Source organism: Bombina bombina, chromosome 2, assembly GCF_027579735.1.
Source record: "Bombina bombina isolate aBomBom1 chromosome 2, aBomBom1.pri, whole genome shotgun sequence".
Taxonomy (NCBI): Eukaryota; Metazoa; Chordata; class Amphibia; order Anura; family Bombinatoridae; genus Bombina; species Bombina bombina.
This window is the reverse complement of record NC_069500.1, coordinates 519,463,984-519,483,530: the sequence shown is the minus strand read 5'-3', so window position 1 is coordinate 519,483,530 and position 19,547 is coordinate 519,463,984. Positions and strand designations below refer to the sequence as shown.

Below are 19,547 nucleotides of genomic sequence, written 5' to 3'. Positions count from 1 at the left end.
TCATAACTAAAGTGCTAAAAGGTACACTAACACCCATAAACTACCTATTAACCCCTAAACCGAGGCCCCCCCACATCGCAAACACTAAAATAATTTTTTTAACCCCTAATCTGCCGAACCGGACATCACCGCCACTATAATAAATATATTAACCCCTAAACCGCCGCACTCCCGCATCACAAACACTAGTTAAATATTATTAACCCCTAATCTGCCGGCCCTAACATCGCTGACACCTACCTACATTTATTAACCCCTAATCTGCCGACCCCAATGTCGCCGCCACTATATTAAAGTTATTAACCCCTAAACCTAAGTCTAACCCTAACCCTAACACCCCCTAACTTAAATATAATTTAAATAAATATAAATAAAAGTACTACAATTAACTCAATTATTTCTATAGGTACAATAGTTATTAAATAGTTATTAACTATGTAATAACTACCTAGTTAAAATAAAGACAAATTTACCTGTAAAATAAAACCTAACCTAAGTTATAATTAGACCTAACACTACACTATAATTAAATAAATTAAATAAATTAATTACAATTAATTACAATTAAATAAAATGATCTAAAGTATAAAAAAAACACTAAATTACATAAAATAATAAAATAATTACAAGATTTTTAAACTAATTACACCTAATCTAATCCCCCTAACAAAATAAAAAAGCCCCCCAAAATAAAAAAGCCCTACCCTATACTAAATTACAAATAGCCCTTAAAAGGGCCTTTTGCGGGGCATTGCCCCAAAGTAATCCGCTCTTTTACCTGTAAAAAAAATAAATCACAATACCCCCCCAACATTGAAACTCACCACCCACACACCCAACCCTACTCTAAAACCCACCCAATCCCCCCTTAAAAAAACCTAACACTAACCCCCTGAAGATCACCTTACCGGGAGATGTCTTCTTCACCCAACCGGGCCGAAGTCCTCAACGAAGCCCGGATGAAGTCTTCATCCAAGTGGGCAGAAGTGCTCCTCCAGACAGGCAGAAGTCTTCATCCAACCGCCATCTTCTATCTTCATCCATCCGGCGCGGAGCGGGTCCATCTTCAAGACATCCGACGCAGAGCATCCTCTTCTGATGACGGCCGACGACTGAATAAAGGTTCCTTTAAATGATGTCATCCAAGATGGCGTCCCTTCAATTCCGATTGGCTGATAGAATTCTATCAGCCAATCGGAATTAAGGTAGAAAAAATCCTATTGGCTGATCCAATCAGCCAATAGGATTGAAGTTCAATCCTATTGGCTGATCCAATCAGCCAATAGGATTGAGCTGGCATTCAATTGGCTTTTCCAATCAGCCAATAGAATGCCAGTTCAATCCTATTGGCTGATCCAATCAGCCAATAGGATTTTTTCTACCTTAATTCCAATTGGCTGATAGAATTCATAAGTTGTTTGTAAATAATTTCTGTGAGAAACCTAAAGTTTGTGAAAAAGTGAACAATTTTTTGATCGCATTTGGCAGTGAGATGGTGGCATTAAATATACCAAAATTGGCCTAGATCAATACTTTGGATTGTCTACTACACTACACTTAAGCTAAAATTAACTCTACAAGCTGCCTACATGCTCCGTAATTAACCCCTTCACTGCTGGTCATAAAACACGTGTGGTGCGCAGTGGCATTTAGCAGCCTTCTAAATACCAAAAAGCAACGCCAAAGCCATATAAATCTGCTATTTCTGAACAAAGGGGATCCCAGAGAAGCATTTACAACCATTTAAGCCATAATTGCATAAGTTATTTGTAAATAATTTCTGTGAGAAACCTAAAGTTTGTGAAAAAGTGAACAATTTTTTTTATTTGATCGCATTTGGCGGTGAAAGTAGATCAATACTTTGGGTTGTCTACTACACTACACCTAAGCTAAAATTAACTCTACAAGATTCATACATGCTCCCTAATTAACCCCTTCACTGCTGCGCAGTGGCATTTAGCAGCCTTCTAATTACCAAAAAGCAACGCCAAAGCCATATAAGTCTGCTATAATGGCATGTCTGGCACACAATGTTGGGGCAAGGGTCCATCTGACCACTGATACCTGGTCTGCAAAGCATGGTCAGGGCAGGTATATCACCTACACTGCGCACTGTGAAGCGGGCGTAACCCTTACACTACCTGATCGGTACAACATCATACCTGATGTTTTAAAGCACGTTATTACAAACAATTTAGGAATGTTAGGTGATTTATGCCCTTTATGGATTAAAACCAGACTCTGCATCAACTATGTAATTTTCCATGGGAGTTTTGCCATGGATCCCCCTCCGGCATGCCACAGTCCAGGTATTAGTCCCCTTGAAACAACTTTTCCATCACTATTGTGGCCAGAAAGAGTCCCTGTGGGTTTTAAAATTCGCCTGACTATTGAAGTCTATGGCGGTTCGCCCGGGTCGCCCATTCGCGAACATTTGCGGAAGTTCGCGTTCGCCGTTCGCGAACCCAAATTTTTATGTTCGCGACATCACTATTTAATTGTAATTAATTTAATTTAGGTAATTAATTTAATTATAGTCTAGTGTTAGGTGTAATTGTAGCTTAGGTTAGGTTTTATTTTACAGGTACTTTTGTCTTTATTTTAGCTAGGTAGTTATTAAATAGTTAATAACTATTTAATAACTATTCTACCTAGTTAAAATAAATACAAAGTTGCTTGTAAAATAAAAATAAACCCTAAGCTAGCTACAATGTAATTATTAGTTATATTGTAGCTATCTTAGGGTTTATTTTATAGGTAAGTATTTAGTTTTAAATAGGAATAATTTAGTTAATTGTAGTTATTTTATTTAGGGGGTGTTAGGGTTAGGGTTAGACTTAGATTTAGGGGTTAATACATTTAATATAGTGGGGATGACGTTGGGAGCGGCAGATTAGGGGTTAGTAAATGTAGGTAGGTGGCGGCGATGTTAGGGACGGCAGATTAGGGATTAATAATATTTAACTAGTGTTTGCGAGGCGGGAGTGCGGCGGTTTAGGGGTTAATACATTTATTAAAGTGGCGACGATGCCGGTTTGGCAGATTAGGGGTTAAAATTTTATTTAACTGTTTGTGTGGGGGCCTCGGTTTAGGGGTTAATAGGTAGTTTATGGGTGTTAGTGTACTTTTTAGCACTTTAGTTAAGAGTTTTAAACTACGGCGTTAGCCCATAAAACTCTTAACTACTGACTTTCAAATGCGGTATCAGTCTTGACAGGAGAGGGTCTACCGCTCACTTTTAGGAAGACTTGTAATACCGGCGTTAGGCAAATCCCATTAAAAAAATAGGATACGCAATTGGCGTAAGTGGATTTGTGGTATTTTCAAGTCGCGCCAAAAAAGTGAGCGGTACACCTGTACCTGCAAGACTCATAATACCAGCGGGCGTTAAAAAGCAGCGTTGGGACCTCTCTGCTTTTTAAGGCTAACGCAAGACTCATAATCTAGCCGTATATTAGCCACTAATGTTATACTAGTAATTCTAAGAGAGGGAAGCCTGTGTAGGAATCGCTTAGCCTTGACCAATGATCACCTGACATCTTATCTGATTATCAGAACTTGTATCCGTTAAGGTGATTTGCTACCTATCCCTATATAGCCTTCCATACTCACAGAATCTCCAGCCTCTGATGAAGCGCATGCGCAAAAGGCATCAAGTGTTTTTGATTGTTCTCCCTATACCTGTGTAACATTGCTGAATAAACCACCTATATTCAAGCTCCTTGGCTCAAGTTTTTGCTCCCCTGTTCTCCTGGATTTTGCTGTCAATTGAGCGGATGGAAATGCCACTACTCTGCTAAACAGTAGCCTTCAGTCCTGCCTGTAGCTGATTGGTACACACTAGACTTTACTACAACCTACCCTGAGATCCGGCGCCTATCGTAGGTGAGTACGCTCTGACGTCAGAGAGGTCCTGAATCCTACAAGGAGGGTGGCGTAGCCACCGAGAAGACGGACCTGACTGCATACAGTGGATATTTCCTGCCGATGAGACCGGAGGGCTCCCTCGCCTGACTGGAATCACCAATAGAGGTTATCCACAAGACAGCACACCACAAGTACTACCTGCATATAGAAGGGGTGTATATGGCTTATATCACTGCAACTGTTGTGCATTACCTGCACCCATCTACCAAAGTGGATAAGATAAATACTGACACTGACTAAGCCAAACATTGGGACTCAGCCTCACAATCAGGGAATGATACTTTTGACTCCTGCATAAGACATACTTTCACACCTGAGTGAACTTTTTGCAATAAAGACTTCCTTATCATCAATCATTCTGCTGAATGAGTTATACACCTTTTTGCTGAAAGAGTTACATACTTATTGTATACTCTTCTGGCCTTGCAGAAGCTTATATATATAAGCACATATTTTTTTTAAAAAATTTCCAAGTACTCATATCCTTGTTATAATTGAATTTTGTGTAGCTTGTTGATTAATATACACATACATTACAGTACATATTTAGACGTGTATGTATGTCTATGTTAGAGCCCTTTGCTTTGTTTTTTTTCTTTTACCTGTGACCTATCTTTCAGCCCTTACAACTTTTAATTTTTTTTTTTTTTTATTAGATAGTGTTATTATAAGTGTAAGTGTTCTTTTCCAAGTATTTTTGATGTGTTTTGTCCATCTTCATATTGGAGCGTAACAGTTAACCAGAGCTCTAAAGTTACACAATATGAAACTCATTTTTGGTTCAGCATCTGGGTAGCATTTGCTGATTGGTGGCTACCTAGGTGCTTAACCAAAAATGGGTTGGGTCCTAGCTTACATTCCTGCTTTTTCAAATAAAGATAGCAAGAGAACAAAGACAATTATTTGACAATAGGAGTAAATTTGAAAGTTGCTTAAAATTGCATGCTCTATCTGAATTACGAAAGAAAACAAATTGGGTTTCATATCCCTTTAATAGTGTAGTGGGTTACTTTGAGATATGGGTTGTGGTGGTTTAGGGGTTAATTAATAGTGTAGTGGGTTACTTTAGGGAGGGGGTTGTGGAGGTTTAGGGGTAAATAGTGTAGTGGGTTACTTTGTTATGGAGTTTGTGATGGTTTAGCTGTTAATAGTGTAGAAGGTTACTTTGTGATGGGGTTGTGGCGGTTTAGAGGTTAATAGTGTAGTGGGTTACTTTGCGATGTGGGGGTGTAGCAGTTTAGGGGTAAATAGAATATTTTAGTGCAACTGTTTCGTCTGGCCAAACTGAAAGATTGCGTAAAAAGTTTGAACATTAAATGCCATTGCTTCGAGCGATAGCATTTACTTTCAACTTGTAATACGAGTGGTCATTGCCACTCAACGCCGGCTGTAGAAAATATGGGAAGGGTAAATTACCATGAGTTCATGCAAACCAAAGAGCATAGCAATCTTGTGATTGCTTTTATGCACCTCGCGCTAACTATCCACTCGTAATCTAGCCCTACATTGGTTCTTATGTTTTTATAACTTTACCTTTACTAAAATCTCCATTGGTGCTAAAAAGAATAAATCATTTGGGAAACATTATGAGCTTCTAAAGAAAGAAGTCCATTACATTAATTTAAAGGGACACTATACCCAAACATTTCCTTTCATGATTAAGGTAGAGAATATAATTTTAAACAACATTCCAATTTACTTCTATTACCTAATTTGCTTTATTCTTTAGATATACTTTAATGAAGAAATAGCAATGCACACAGTGAACCAATCACAGGAGGCATCTATGTGCAGCTACCAATCAGCAGCTACTAAGCATATCTAGATATGCTTTTCAGCAAAGAATATCAAGAGAATGAAGCAAAATAGATAATAGAAGTAAATTAGAAAGTTGTTTATAATTGTATGCTTTTTTAAATCATGAAAGAAAAAATTTGTGTTTCATGTCCCTTTAAACTTCAATACTTTAAAGAAGATCAGTAATACTTAAAGGGACAGTCTAGTCAAAATTACATTTTCATGATTCAGATAGCGCATGCAATTTTAAACAACTTTCCAATTTACTTTTATCATCAAATTTGCTTTGTTCCCTTGGTGGTATTTTTGAAAAGCTAAGCCTAGCTAGGCTCAAACTGATTTCTAAACCGTTGAAAACCGCCTCTTAGCTCAGAGCATTTTGAAAGTTTTTCACAATTAGACAGTGCTAGTTCATGTGTGTCATATAGATAACAATGTGCTCACTCCGTGGAGTTTTTTAGGTGTCTGCACTGATTGGCTAAACGTCATGTCTGTCAAAAGCACTGAGATAAGGGGGTAGTCTGCAGAAGCTTAGATACAAGGTAATCACAGAGGTAAAAAGTGTATTAATATAGCAGTGTTGGTTATACAAAATTGGGGAAAGGGTAATAAAGGGATTATCTATCTTTTTAAACAATAACAATTCTGGTGTAGACTGCCCCTTTAAACACTTTAACTAGATAATTCTACACACAAAAAATCTCAAATATTAAATGGTAAATTAAATTAAAAAGACAAAGTTAAGTTTATATACTGTAACTAATGACTATACTACTTCTAGAATCTTTAATATCAAATTACTTTGCAAATTAACACAAAATCTAAGTTAAAGGGACAGACTAGTACATTTTCATGTTTGTGTATTGATTTCAGTTACCAAGCTTATATTTGATCAACACTCTCTGCCACTTCCCTTGTGGTTTTCATTTCCAAGCTCTCTATACAGATGCAGGATATTGTCTGAGTTGCTCATTCATTGCTGTCACTGTGTGTCTCGCACAGTAATATTTGCCAGTTTCTTCAACTCCCATATCGTTCATTTGGAAGTAAACTTGTTTTTGTGCATTATCTTTAGTGATTGTGACTCTGTTATTGAATGAAGCACCAATAGTTGTGCTTCCATCATACCATATTACTCCAATCCAATCGAGTCCTTTCCCTGCAAGTTGTCTCACCCAGTTAAAAGAAGCCCCGGAAGGAATGAATTGAGAGCAGGGGCATGTGACCACACTACAGGCCAATAGCAGTGGGTTGCTAGGCAGAGTTTAGAGGAGGAGGAGCGAGTATAAGTATTGAGGGTTGTGAGGCGGAAGCCAGCATCAGTTCCCTTGTGAAGCGGGAAAAGCTGACAGGCAGAATGGAGAGCGTGAGCCTTTTGCTGGAACAGGTAAGGACCTTGGTAGCGGAAAGGGGTGTTACCTGGCTCCAGCAGAGGCTCTTTTCAGAGGACAGCGGTTCCGGTGCAGGGTCGTCGGCAGTCGAGCCAGCAGGAACATCAGGTCAGGAGCGGTGCGGTTGGCCGGTTAGGCGGACGAAGCCGCCGGTGCGGCTTAGTCCGGATGACAGGAGGGGAGCTTTGGGTCAAGGGAGGCCTGATACGGCCAGAGGTGGAGGTAGCGGAAGGTCAGGAGGCAAGAGAAGGGCTGTGGAGGAGCTGCGCACATCTCCAGTGTCAGCAGGGAGTAGGAGGGGAACACTGAGGCCTAGGTTGCTGGGGACGAGCTTAGGCAGCGGGGAGGGGGGAGTAATTGTGGCACAAGAGGTTTGTTCGGGGAGCAGGGAGGGTGCGGTGGCAGTCGCCAGGAGCGGTATAAGTAAAAAGGGGGGTGAGAGGGGGGGAGATGGCTCGGTCATTGAGGGTGCTAGTGTGAATAGAAGGAGAGTGGGGGAGGGGATGAGTGGGAATGAGAGAAGCGGTAGGGTTATTGGAGGAACAGGTGTAAGCTTAGGGAGCAGTGAGGGGAGGGATAAGGACACTGTAAGTGCTGCGAGTGGCAGCGGAGGAATTGGAGGGAACATTAGGGGAGGGGAGGGGAGGGAAAAGGAGGATAGGAACGTGGTAAGGGGCAGTGGGGTATTGGGGGAGAATAGTGGACGTTGTTTGGGCAGGGGAAGAGGAGGTATTGGGAAGGGGCAAGCTAAGGGGAGAGGAAAAAAGGGAAAAGAGGTAGGTGGGGAAAGGGGAGCTGAGTCGAACAGGGCTGGCAGGCATAGTGCAGGGGGAATATCAAGTGGGATAGGAGAGGCCGTCGAGGTTTTGGTACAGGATATAAGGGAAAGGGATAGGGTTACAGGGGGTAGGGGGGATGGGGAGAATAGGGGTACAGAGACAGAGAGGGGCAGGGAGAACAGGAGTGGGGGTAAAAGGACTGAGGAAAGGAATAATTTGTAAGTTAATGATTGTGTTTCAGAACCGGAGGCGTCGGACGGCGTCCCGGTGGAAAGGCCGGGGTTGCCTGCAGAGCAGTCTTCATTACAGGAGCTGGAGGAGGACGTCCTGTGGATGAATGAATCTTACAGTGACTTCGCTGGAGAAGAGTTGCAATTGGGACAGCAGACGGAACCGGAGAGATCGGCACAGGTAGGAGAGATGGCTACTTTAATGCAGCTGCTCAATTCTCTGGTGCCTGGGGGGGGACACGTAACTCAGAGTGAGGGACAAATTGGGGGAATTAGGGAAGAACGTGAGAGGGGCAGGGGAAGAGAGAGGGAAGACACTAGGAGGCAGAGACATCATGTTAATCATTCTCCACAGAGATCAGGTGGAGGTTCAGGTGGACAGAGCAGAAGGGACAGGAGCAGGAGCAGAGGGGCACAGCGGAGGGAGAGATCTCGGACGCCAAGGATAGACTACAGGGAGCGGGAAAGGCATACGTCCCCCACATGGGGCAGGCGGGATAGAGATCGAGAACATACACGTAGGAGGGAAATCTCAATGTCTTATAACATTGATGATAGGGGGAGAAGATCTGCAGGTGACAGGGCGGAAAGGAGAAGAGAGGATACAATAGTGGTGCAGGAGCCTGTGACAAGGCCGCCAGGTGAGACGGCGGGTTCCCTGCAGGGGGGGAAAGAAAAAGAAGAGTCGGGGGGAGTGTATGAGACGGTGATGAAAGGTCTGAAGGAGCTGGTGGCTCAATTAGAAGACAAAAGGAAGGTTGGGGGTGATGTGGGGACAGCAGCGGGAGCATGGGTACCGGCAGTGAAGGAGGTTAGTGTACCGGTGGTTGGAACCCCTTCGGGGAGTGGGAGAGATAAAGGAGGGTCGGTGCCGGTTACAAGCGGTGAAGTGTTAATTGTGGCGGATCAAGCTTTGCGTAGGCCTTGCTTGTGCTCGGTTGGACCACTTGGGATCCATCTGAGTAAAGAGGTTAAAGAAAAGATATGGAAACGAGAGTTTGTAGAGATCTTTTCATTGTTGCCGTTGGACCACTTTATTGAGATAAAGGAGGATCCAAAGGGGGAACAGGGCAAAAAGGAAGAGGAGGAGAGAAAGAAAAAGTGGAGGAAATTACCTAAAACTTTTTCAAACTGGACGAGGGCCTTTTGCATATTAGCCAGCGTGATCGGGGAGAAATTCCCCGAGCAGAGTTCGACTATGTTTTGCTATTTTGATGAAATATCAGGGGCTCAGAGGACATATGGGGGTCTTTCCTGGTGGCGGTACGATGAACAGTTCCGCCAGAGGCTGGCGGTACGACCAGAGATGCGGTGGGACGACAGGGAGATGGGGGTGTGGTTGGAGTTAATGACTCCTTTGAGGGGGCAGTCCTTTCGGAGTGGAGGAACGGGGGCTAGTGGAACGACCGTGGGGGCCACATCGGTGGCAATTAAAAAAGGCCTCTGCTTCCAGTTTAATGAAGGGGTGTGTAGGTTCGGAGGGGCGTGCAAATACAAGCACGAGTGCTCAGGATGCGGAGGTGCGCACTCCAGGGCAAAATGTTTCCGGAAAGGAAAAGGGAATGGAAAAGGAGGTGAGGGTGCTGCTACGGGCTCGGACCCCGGTGAGGGTAAGAGAGATGGCCCCGTGGCTAAGACAATACGGTAAGACAAAGGGTAGAGCGGGGGATGCGGAGCTGTTACTGACGGGCTTCAGTTCTGGGTTTCGTATCCCGTTCGAGGGTTCAAAGGGATCGGGAGTTCCTGGGAATTTGAAATCGGCTGAGCAATTCCCAGAGGTGGTTCATGTTAAGTTGGAAAAGGAGGTGGCACTGGGGAGAATGGCGGGCCCCTTCAAGGACCCTCCATTCCCGAATTTGAGGGTGTCCCCACTTGGGGTGGTCCCAAAGAAGACGGAGGGACAATTTAGAATGATTCACCACCTGTCTCATCCTAAGGGTGCGTCTGTTAACGATGGGATTGACCCGTCTTTGACGGCAGTACGTTACGCATCATTTGATAAGGCGGTGAGTGTGGTCAGGAGAGCGGGGATTGGAGCATTGTAGGCAAAGGTGGATGTTGAGGCAGCCTTTCGGCTTTTACCAGTCCATCCGGTGTGTCATCATTTATTGGGTTGCCAATTTCAAGGGGAATTTTTCGTTGATTTGTGTTTACCCATGGGATGCTCCATATCCTGTGCGTATTTTGAAAAATTTAGTACATTTGTGGAATGGGTGGTGAAGAAAAAGGCGGGCAGGTCATCGATGGTCCATTATTTGGACGATTTCCTGTTTGTGGGGGAAGCTGGTTCTGGAGTTTGTGAAATGTTGTTGAAAACATTTGTTGAAGTGGCTGAGCAATTCGGGATTCCGATTGCACCAGGAAAGACGGAAGGGCCGGTGACTAAGTTGAGTTTTCTGGGGATCCAGATTGACTCAGTCTTGATGGAGTGCTCGTTACCTTGGGAAAAGGTGGTAGATCTGAGAAAGGTCATAACTGGGATGCTTGGGAAGGTGAAAGTGTCGTTGCGAGAGCTGCAATCGCTACTGGGCAAGCTTAATTTTGCCTGTCGGGTGATCCCAGTTGGAAGGGTGTTTGGAAGGCGCCTGGCATTGGCTACGGTTGGGGTGAAGGAACCACACCACAGGATCCGGCTTTCAAAGGAGTTGAAGGAGGATCTAAGAGTGTGGTTGATTTTTCTGGAGGAGTTCAATGGGCGGTCGCTCATTCAGGAGGGGCCGGTATTGGATGAGATGTTGCACCTATACACAGATGCTTCAGGAGCACATGGCTTTGGGGCATATTTTGACGGCAGATGGTGTGTGGATACATGGCCTGAGGAATGGAGGGAACAAGGTTTAACCAAGAACTTGGTGTTTCTAGAATTGTTTCCGTTGGTGGTGGCTGTGATGGTTTGGAATGGTGAGCTGAGGGATAGGAAGGTGACTTTCCACTCTGACAATCTGGGAGTGGTATTTGCGATCAATAAGTTGACAGCAAAGTCGAGGCCGGTGATTCGGCTTCTCCGAGTGTTTGTCCTGGAATGCTTGAGGGGGAATGTGTTTTTTCGGGTGGTGCATGTACCCGGGAATCAAAATGTGATTGCTTACTCTCTTTCCCGGTTGCAGTGGCAGAAGTTTCGGGAAGCAGCCCCGGAGGCGAAGTTGGATGGGGAAGAATGCCCAAGGGCATTGTGGCAGATGGACTTCTTAAAGGATTGAAATTGGCGAGAGGGGCTTTAGCCCAGAGTACGTTAAGAGCTTACGTGCCAGTATGGAAACGGTGGTTTTGTAGACTGCACAGGGATGGGATCAGGCTATCAAAAGAGGATTGGGTGTGGTACTTAGTTGATTGGGTGCAGGAATGGAAAGAGGCGAAGATGTCAAAATCCATGGTGAATCGTCAGGTGGCGGCGTTAGCCTTTCAGTTTAAGCTGATGGGATGGGTCGATTTAACAAAGGAGTTTTGGGTAAAATTGGCGGTGAGAGGTGTTTGTAGAGGTGGAGCTAGGGGGGACAAAAGACGTCCACTTGTATTTGGTTTACTATTAAAGGTAGTTGGGGCTTTGGAGGAGGTGTGCAATTCAAAGTTTGAGTATTATTTGTTCCGGGTGGCTTTTGTTTTAGCCTTTTTCGGGGCTTTTAGAGTGTTGGAATTGGTAGGGGCCAATAGAAAGGACAATGGCGGTATCGGGTTTAGTGATGTGGTAATATCAAGGGAGGAAGTGTCTATTTGGCTTAGAAAATCTAAGACAGATCAGGAGGGTATGGGCCGCTTAATCAAGTTATTTGCTATCGGGGGTGTTTGTTGCCCGGTAGGTTCGCTGATGGACTATCTTAGGATCAGGCCTAGAGGTGAGGGCCCTCTTTTGAGGCACGAGGATGGAGGAGCATTGTCAAAATATCAGTTTGGGGCGGTGCTTAGAAGGGCTTTGTCCGTGGCTGGGGTGGACCCGAAAGACTTTGGATGCCATTCGTTTAGAATAGGCGCGGCAACTGAGGCGCATGAATTGGGTTTGAGTGAGGAAGTTGTGAAAAAGGTGGGAAGGTGGAAGTCGGGGTGTTTTAAACGTTATGTTCGACCTAACATGATAGTATAGTTTTGTTTTTCTTAACAGGTCCAGTTCAGTGTTGAATAGTTGGACATTCTTTCATTTACTGGGCGAGAAAGGCAGCAGCAACAAAGGAAGGGGGAATCCAGTTGGGTCTTACTCGGGAACAGGTTGGGGTAAAGTGGTTTGGGGTAAGAGGTCTCAAATGGGAAGGGGTAGTGGGTACAGTGAGTAAGTTTGCCAGGCTGTACAAGCCTCCTGACATTTTGGTGTTACACGCTGGAGGAAATGACTTAGGGTTTATGGCTCAAAAAGATTTGATTGACCAGTTGAAGGGTGGCATGCATAGGTTGAAGGTTTTGTTCCCGAAGGTGATAATTGTGTGGTCAGAAATTGAGACAAGGTTGGAATGGCGCTCAGCTTGGGATGTCAGGAGGCTGGACTTATCCAGAAGAAAGGTTAACAGGACTCTATCAGGTTTTGTTTCTCAGTTGGGGGGTTTTGGCATTCGCCATGTTGAATTTGAAGGGGAATCAGGCAGATGCTTTTTTATTAAGGATGGGGTGCATCTCAATGAAGTAGGGTTGCACTTATTTAATTTTAACCTAAAAGAAGGGGTACAGAAGGCCTTAGCCCGGTTGGGCGGTGTCCGACGGTAGGTCGGTCTGTGGCGGGTGCTGGCCTTATCAGGCAAGTTTTATGTGGTAATGGTACCTCATCGGACGATGGGGAGAGTTTAAGAAAAGGGGGGCGTGCCTGGCAACAGCCAGTGGAAGGCACGTGTGGTGGATGATGGACAGAACCCCAGGGTTTTTTGTAACCACATTGGTTAGGTGGTTGTGTTATTTGTAAACACTTGTTTGTTTAATAAATGCGGGCTGCGGCCTTTTGTACCCAAAACTTTGTCATGTTTGGTTATTGGTTCACAAGAAGAGTGCCGAATGTGTGAGTCAAAGAAGCCCCGGAAGGAATGAATTGAGAGCAGGGGCATGTGACCACACTACAGGCCAATAGCAGTGGGTTGCTAGGCAGAGTTTAGAGGAGGAGGAGCGAGTATAAGTATTGAGGGTTGTGAGGCGGAAGCCAGCATCAGTTCCCTTGTGAAGCGGGAAAAGCTCCCTCCCTCCCTATTTTAAGAATTTGGAAGTCGCAGCTAAGGGCGGGTGCTGGCCTTATCAGGCGAGTTTTATGTGGTAATGGTACCTCATCGGACGATGGGGAGAGTTTAAGAAAAGGGGGCGTGCCTGGCAACAGCCAGTGGAAGGCACGTGTGGTGGATGATGGACAGCACCCCAGGGTTTTTTGCAACCACATTGGTTAGGTGGTTGTGTTATTTGTAAACACTTGTTTGTTTAATAAATGTGGGCTGCGGCCTTTTGTACCCAAAACTTTGTCATGTTTGGTTATTGGTTCACAAGAAGAGTGCCGAATGTGTGAGTCACTGCATAGCTGGAGCTGGATAACTCAAACCCAGACACTATGCAGGTCAGTTTCAGTTGTTCTGAATGCTTCACTGATCCTGGACCTGACTCCTGTAATGTCTGAGACAGGACACCTGTAAAAACAATGTATGTACAATGATAATACATTTCTAAGTAGTCTTTTTTGTATAGAATATAATAATACAAATACACTTACTTAAAGGAGAAAACAGCACCAAAATGAAAAGTTCATCCATGTCCATGCTATTAGGAAACATGAAGGATACAGATGACTCTTTTACAAGAAGTCATTGCTTTATTTAAATGACAATGCAAGGGTGATTTGCATAACCAACTTAAATATAGTATATATTGAAGCTCATATGACTTTCCTGAGACCCTTGTATAAAAAGGGATCATTGCTTTACGATCTCATAAACTATGATAATACATAAAATACATGGTTTTAGTTATATGATATTTTTACATAAAATATTTATTTTGTCTTTGTATCTCCTAAAGGCATTCAGGGTAAAAAATATAATAAACTAAGTCTTAGATTACAAGTGGAAAAAAATGTTAGCACTATGGAGCTCTAATATTGCTAGAGCGCAATCCATTGCTCTCCCATTTTACAAGTTGAAAGTGAAATGTTAGCACCTTAGGCTCACTAAAATCTGGAAGCTGCGCTACATCCCTCATCTAATAGTGTTAAAAATCTCAGGTCTACTTTTTTTTGTTTTTGTGCTAACCCAAACGTGTGCTAAACTGAAGTTAATACTTCACAAGACCAGCAAGTGCGGATGAAATTTATTTTATTGCTATAGATACAACTATCTTGACTCCCAGGCAGCTATATTTGCGTGATGAGAGTGCTAATCCCCCCATACAGAGCTAGATTATGAGTAGAGTGCTATTTAGGGCTTTTGCTCACAAACTAACTGCAATAGAAGTAAGCTTTTTCCCATGTCAGGTTGAAAATAAAAAGTGAGAAAAAGAAAAAGAAAATAAAAAGTGTTTGCTCTTTCACTCACCCAATGTGAGCAGAGTCAAACTTACAATATTGTGCTCGTTTTCCACCATAAAAGTCACTATGGTCACTAGAGTAACCCTCTAACCCGAACACATATTCTCAAGTGCCCTAACCCGATATGAAAGTATGAATATTTCACATTCCAATGTTCTTCACATAGAAGAAAATGTTCTGTTTATTCCTAAATACATATTTCTACATATATCTGGTGGTATTTTGGTACAATATATACATACAAAATTATATATAGGTATAGATTTATACAGCTATATACAGGAATATTTATTTCTAAATACATCGAACATATTCTGCTATGTGTAGAACATTGGAATGTGAAATATTTATAGTAAATATATAGTAAAAACCTTTCTTAAAGGGCCATAACACTGTGTGAATATCCTAAAAGGACTAATTAAAGGGACATTCCAGTCAAAATTTAAATGCACATAGATTTATTACATCTTTGAATAGAAACATATTTGCCATGTACATATATTGGTAAAAATGCTTCTAGTAAAAGTTATCACTGTTTTAGTGTTAATATTTTTCTCTGCACGTGCATGTGAAGCATAACTAGATATTGCAAACACATATTAAATAATACAGCTGCTCAGATCATCAGTGGGGCTAGTATTATGTCAGCAATTAACAAAATAAGTAATTTCCAGATGGTACAAGCACCTTAGGCTCTTTGAGGTATATTCTTAATGACTGTATTTATTTCTTCTATTGTAATGGGTGTGCTTAGTTCTTTAGAGTCTGTAGTTGGCAATTGAGGTAAATTTAGGTCTGACAAAAAATGATCTCTGAGATTTGTATCTATGGGTGTTGAGTTGTAAAGGGTTTGGTAGGACTCTATAAAGGCCTTTAAGATTGTATCATTATCTGACAATACTGAGTCCCCTATGTTTGTTATAATTCCTTTAGGTTTTAGTATTTTGGTCAATGCTGACAAGTATTTACCTGTTTTTTTTTACCATATCTGTAATAGAAACCTGACGCTCTGTTCAAAGTGTGCAGGGAGTTATCTAAAAGGTAATTATCTCTTTGCTGTTTAACTAAGTAATATTTATTTCTATTGGGTATAGTGGGACATCTTAAGAATTTATTATAAGCATTTTTAAGTTGACGGAGCAAAAGGTCCGACTTTGCCTTGTATTGTTTCTTGATTTTTATTGTGTAAGAGGTAACTGCTCCCCTCAGGGCTGCCTTCACAGCTTCCCAATAGAGCATCAGCTGGTCAATGTGGGATTTATTTGCTTCTTTATAGTGCTGCCACTCCCTGTTTAGAAAGGTGTGGAAACTGGCATCATTATAGAGGTATGATGGAAATCTCCAATTATTCGTCTTCCTTTCCGGTATATTCAGATTTAATACCAGCTGAATAGGCATGTGATCTGAAAGCGTTATGACTAGTATTTTTGTGCGATCTACTCTTAAGACTAAGGAAGGAGATATTAAAAAGTAGTCGATATGAGATAACGTGTGTTTTGATGTGGATAGACATGTGTAATTTTTCACTTATGGGTTTTTATCTCTCCAGATGTCTCTCAGCTCCAACGTATTTCTAAATTTAGCCATGATATGGGAATCTCTCTTAGAATATTTAGTGTCAATTGGGCTGGTTCCAATCAACGAAGGATCTCTAAATCTATCCAGAGGCTTATGCGGAGCAATACTATAATTGCCTAATATCACCTTTGGGAGGTCCAGAAACGGCAATAATTTGTTATGTATCATATTCCAGAACTCATGTTTGTTGTCTGGTGGCCCATATATTCCACATAACACCAAACTATACTCATGTACCTTAATTTGTATTATGACATAACGCCCTTCCTTATCTATATCCCTTTTAATAATAACATATGGGAGATTTTTTTTTTAAAATAATTTCTACTCCTCTGGCCCTACTGGATTCATATGGAGTATAAATTACTTCTGTTACCCAGTTCTGTTTCAACTTGTGATGTTCAATCTGGGATAAATCGGTTTCCTCTAAGATAGCTATATCTGTATTTATGGTTTTAAGGTGTTTCAAGATCGCTTTGCGTTTAATGGGTGAAGTTATAACACCCACATTCCAAGCAAGGCAGTCTATTACCATTCTGTTCCAACATTCACATCCCCTATCTAAAAGGGCGATCATACAATTATAATCATTAATGATATAATTCAAATACCGACCATGTTGTTTCATTCTAGTAGGATTACATGAGGTTATGAAGCTACTATCCAGGATTACAGAGAAAAAACAACCAAATACACAATCAAAAAGAAAACAAACCATAAATAATAAGACTAACATTCTCATTAACAAATCCTCTAAAGAGAAACATATAGTGCATAGCAACAGTATGGGTTCCGTCACCCATTATATAATATTACGTATGAAATTAACTGAATAGGGTCTATATCTATTAAATAGTACAGTTCTCACAATGTTACCTTTCCTTAAAGAGTATTAGCATGGACCTCGGACAAATTTTTCAACCTGGTCTGTCTCTACTTGCAGCTTGTCCCTTCTCTTTGCTGTCCAAGAATCTTTGCAGTTGTTTTGGGGACTCAAATAATTTATATCCTGTTGTTGTGTGAATTCTCAAATTTGCTGGATACAATAGTGACGTGTGAATTACCTTCTTCTCCTGGTGACTTCTATTGAATAGTCCTGAAAGGCGAGCAGTTTTCCCTTCAAACAATATGGAACATTTTGCCTGTATGCCCTGAGGATGGCAATCTTATTTGTGAAGTTTAGATATTTGATCATTACTTGTCTCGGGAATTTCGCCAGGTCTTTGTTCACTCCTGCAATTCCCACTCTATGCGCTCTTTCCACTTGGTATGGAAGTGAGTTGTCTGGAAGCTTGAGAAGTTCAGGCAATGCTCTTTCTGCAAAATCTATAAAGGTTGAGCTGGCAACCATTTCTGGAAGCCCTACTATGCGTAAATTATTTTGGCCCAATCTATTTTCTAGATCATCTATTTTATCTGATAACGCCGCATTCTGTCTTTGTAGGGCTGTAATACTTGTGGATTGAGATTTTTGCAAATCCTCGACTTCCGAGATTCTATGTTCAGCCCTGGTGATTCTATTGGAGATTTGCTTTAGGTCAGCCGCCAACGCATCCATGCCTGTCTGCAACTGTTCCATCTTTGGAAGAAATAATGCAGAAAGCTATGTGACAATAGTATGCAGATCTTGACCTATGGTGTCCAGTTCAATGTCCCTGCTTTCTGCTGGTGCGGGGTTCTCTGATTGATGTTTGGACTTTCTGTCATTTTGCTTGTGTTTGGCTGCCATTGTGCCTGTAGCCTTTTTAAAGCTGCTGTAGTATTTCTGCAAACAGTGATCACTTTAAGGAGACCAGGTGAGATTTGCTGTGCCTGTCTGTGATATCAAGATTCAAACTTGCCACAACAACCCCTATTTTATATGTGTAGGTATTCTTGTACAGAGATTGTAAGTTATGTGTCAGATTTTTTTCTGAATTAAACTGAAGCAACTGTCTCAAATTCAAATTGAAAGTCGTCAGATATTATATATAACATTTATATATGAAATCTATGAAGTCCATAAATGAAATTCATAAAGCTTTGCTAGGACAAGGCCTTTTGTTATTTTTCTAGGTGAGGGAAAGCTTCTGATTCATTATTCCTTTGCCATTTTAAAGTATTCTCTTTTAGGGCCTATGTGCCAGTTTTGCCAATATGCCAATGTATATATGTTTTGTTCCTTATTTAATGTATTGTCTCTAGGACCATTAACTTGTTTTCTTTTTACAAAAGTTAGCTTAGATGTGGCTTGAAGTGTTGCGTGTAATTGCGCCATGTGGTAATGGTAGCTGGGACTTTATTCTTACCCATTTTTGATGTTTGTCCGGTATTTGCGGTATTGCTGTAACAAACAGGGTTTTGGTCTGAGGCCACTTTCTCTCCACCAGCTCTTCTTGTGTCCGATGTCGCCAGCTGGAGCAACCACACTTAAGTGTGCCATATTACCCTAAGCTGTATTTTCAGCTTTGTGTGTGGGCCTTGATGTGCCGTAATCGCGCTATTTGAATTTTTCAGCTCCCGGTGGTGGAGCAGGTTTCAACGCTCCCTCTTCGGTCTCTACCAGGCAGGTGAAGTAGTATCCTGCCTAAGATGGCTTGTAGAGTGGGCTTTTTTTTGTTATTTAGCCCTTACCTTTGCAGCGTTCACGGAGCTCCTTTTCTGTGCAACCGTTCAAACGGCCCTCCCACTGGAAGTCTTTTATGTTTCCGCAAATAGATTATTTTAATATACTTTACATTTTTTTAAACGTTTTATTTTAGCCCGTTCTTATTTCAAGTCTCCAGACAAGCTTTTTTAGCACTATTTTATAATATGAGCAATGTTAGCAAGGCTGCGCTATCCTTTGAAAGCTTAGGGTGCACTTAAAAATGTCTGCCACTCAAACATTCTCTGGTAACACTTCTTTTTACCATTCCGAATCTTCTTTTCTTTGGCTCTCTTCTACAAGCCCTCCTCTTCATGAGTTCACTGCCGCACACTGAAACTCTGCAAATGTAGAACCCCAATATATAGGGGTGCCACTTTATTCTGATTGGCTGATTTTAAATCAGTCAAACACTATAGGCTGATTTGAATCAGTCAATAGAAAGAATGTGTTTAAATTTAAATTCTAATCATCCCATAGAAAAAGATAATTATAATTAAAAATGTAAACATGTTCTTGCTATTGGCTGATTCAAATTAGCCTATAGGGATTGACTGATTTAAAATGCCCTAAAAATGCCCTTAAAAGGGCTATTGTACTTTATTTTAGTGTTAGGATGCTTTTTTGTTTTTGGTGAGTTTTTTATTTTATTGGCCGTGTACTTTAGTGTAGTAATAATAATAATAATAACTACTATTTATATAGCGCCATTCTCCCAGTGGGACTCAAAGTGTTTTTTCA

The 19,547-nt window shown here is 41.8% G+C and overlaps 1 gene segment (V, D, J or C); it reads right to left on the bottom strand.

Moving 5' to 3' along the window:
- Positions 1-6,662: 6,662 nt before the first annotated feature.
- Positions 6,663-13,838, bottom strand: LOC128647151 (Ig heavy chain V region XIG14-like). The segment is given in 3 exon segments: positions 6,663-6,914; positions 13,609-13,709; positions 13,793-13,838. Coding segments are annotated over 3 exon segments (399 nt in total).
- Positions 13,839-19,547: the final 5,709 nt, after the last annotated feature.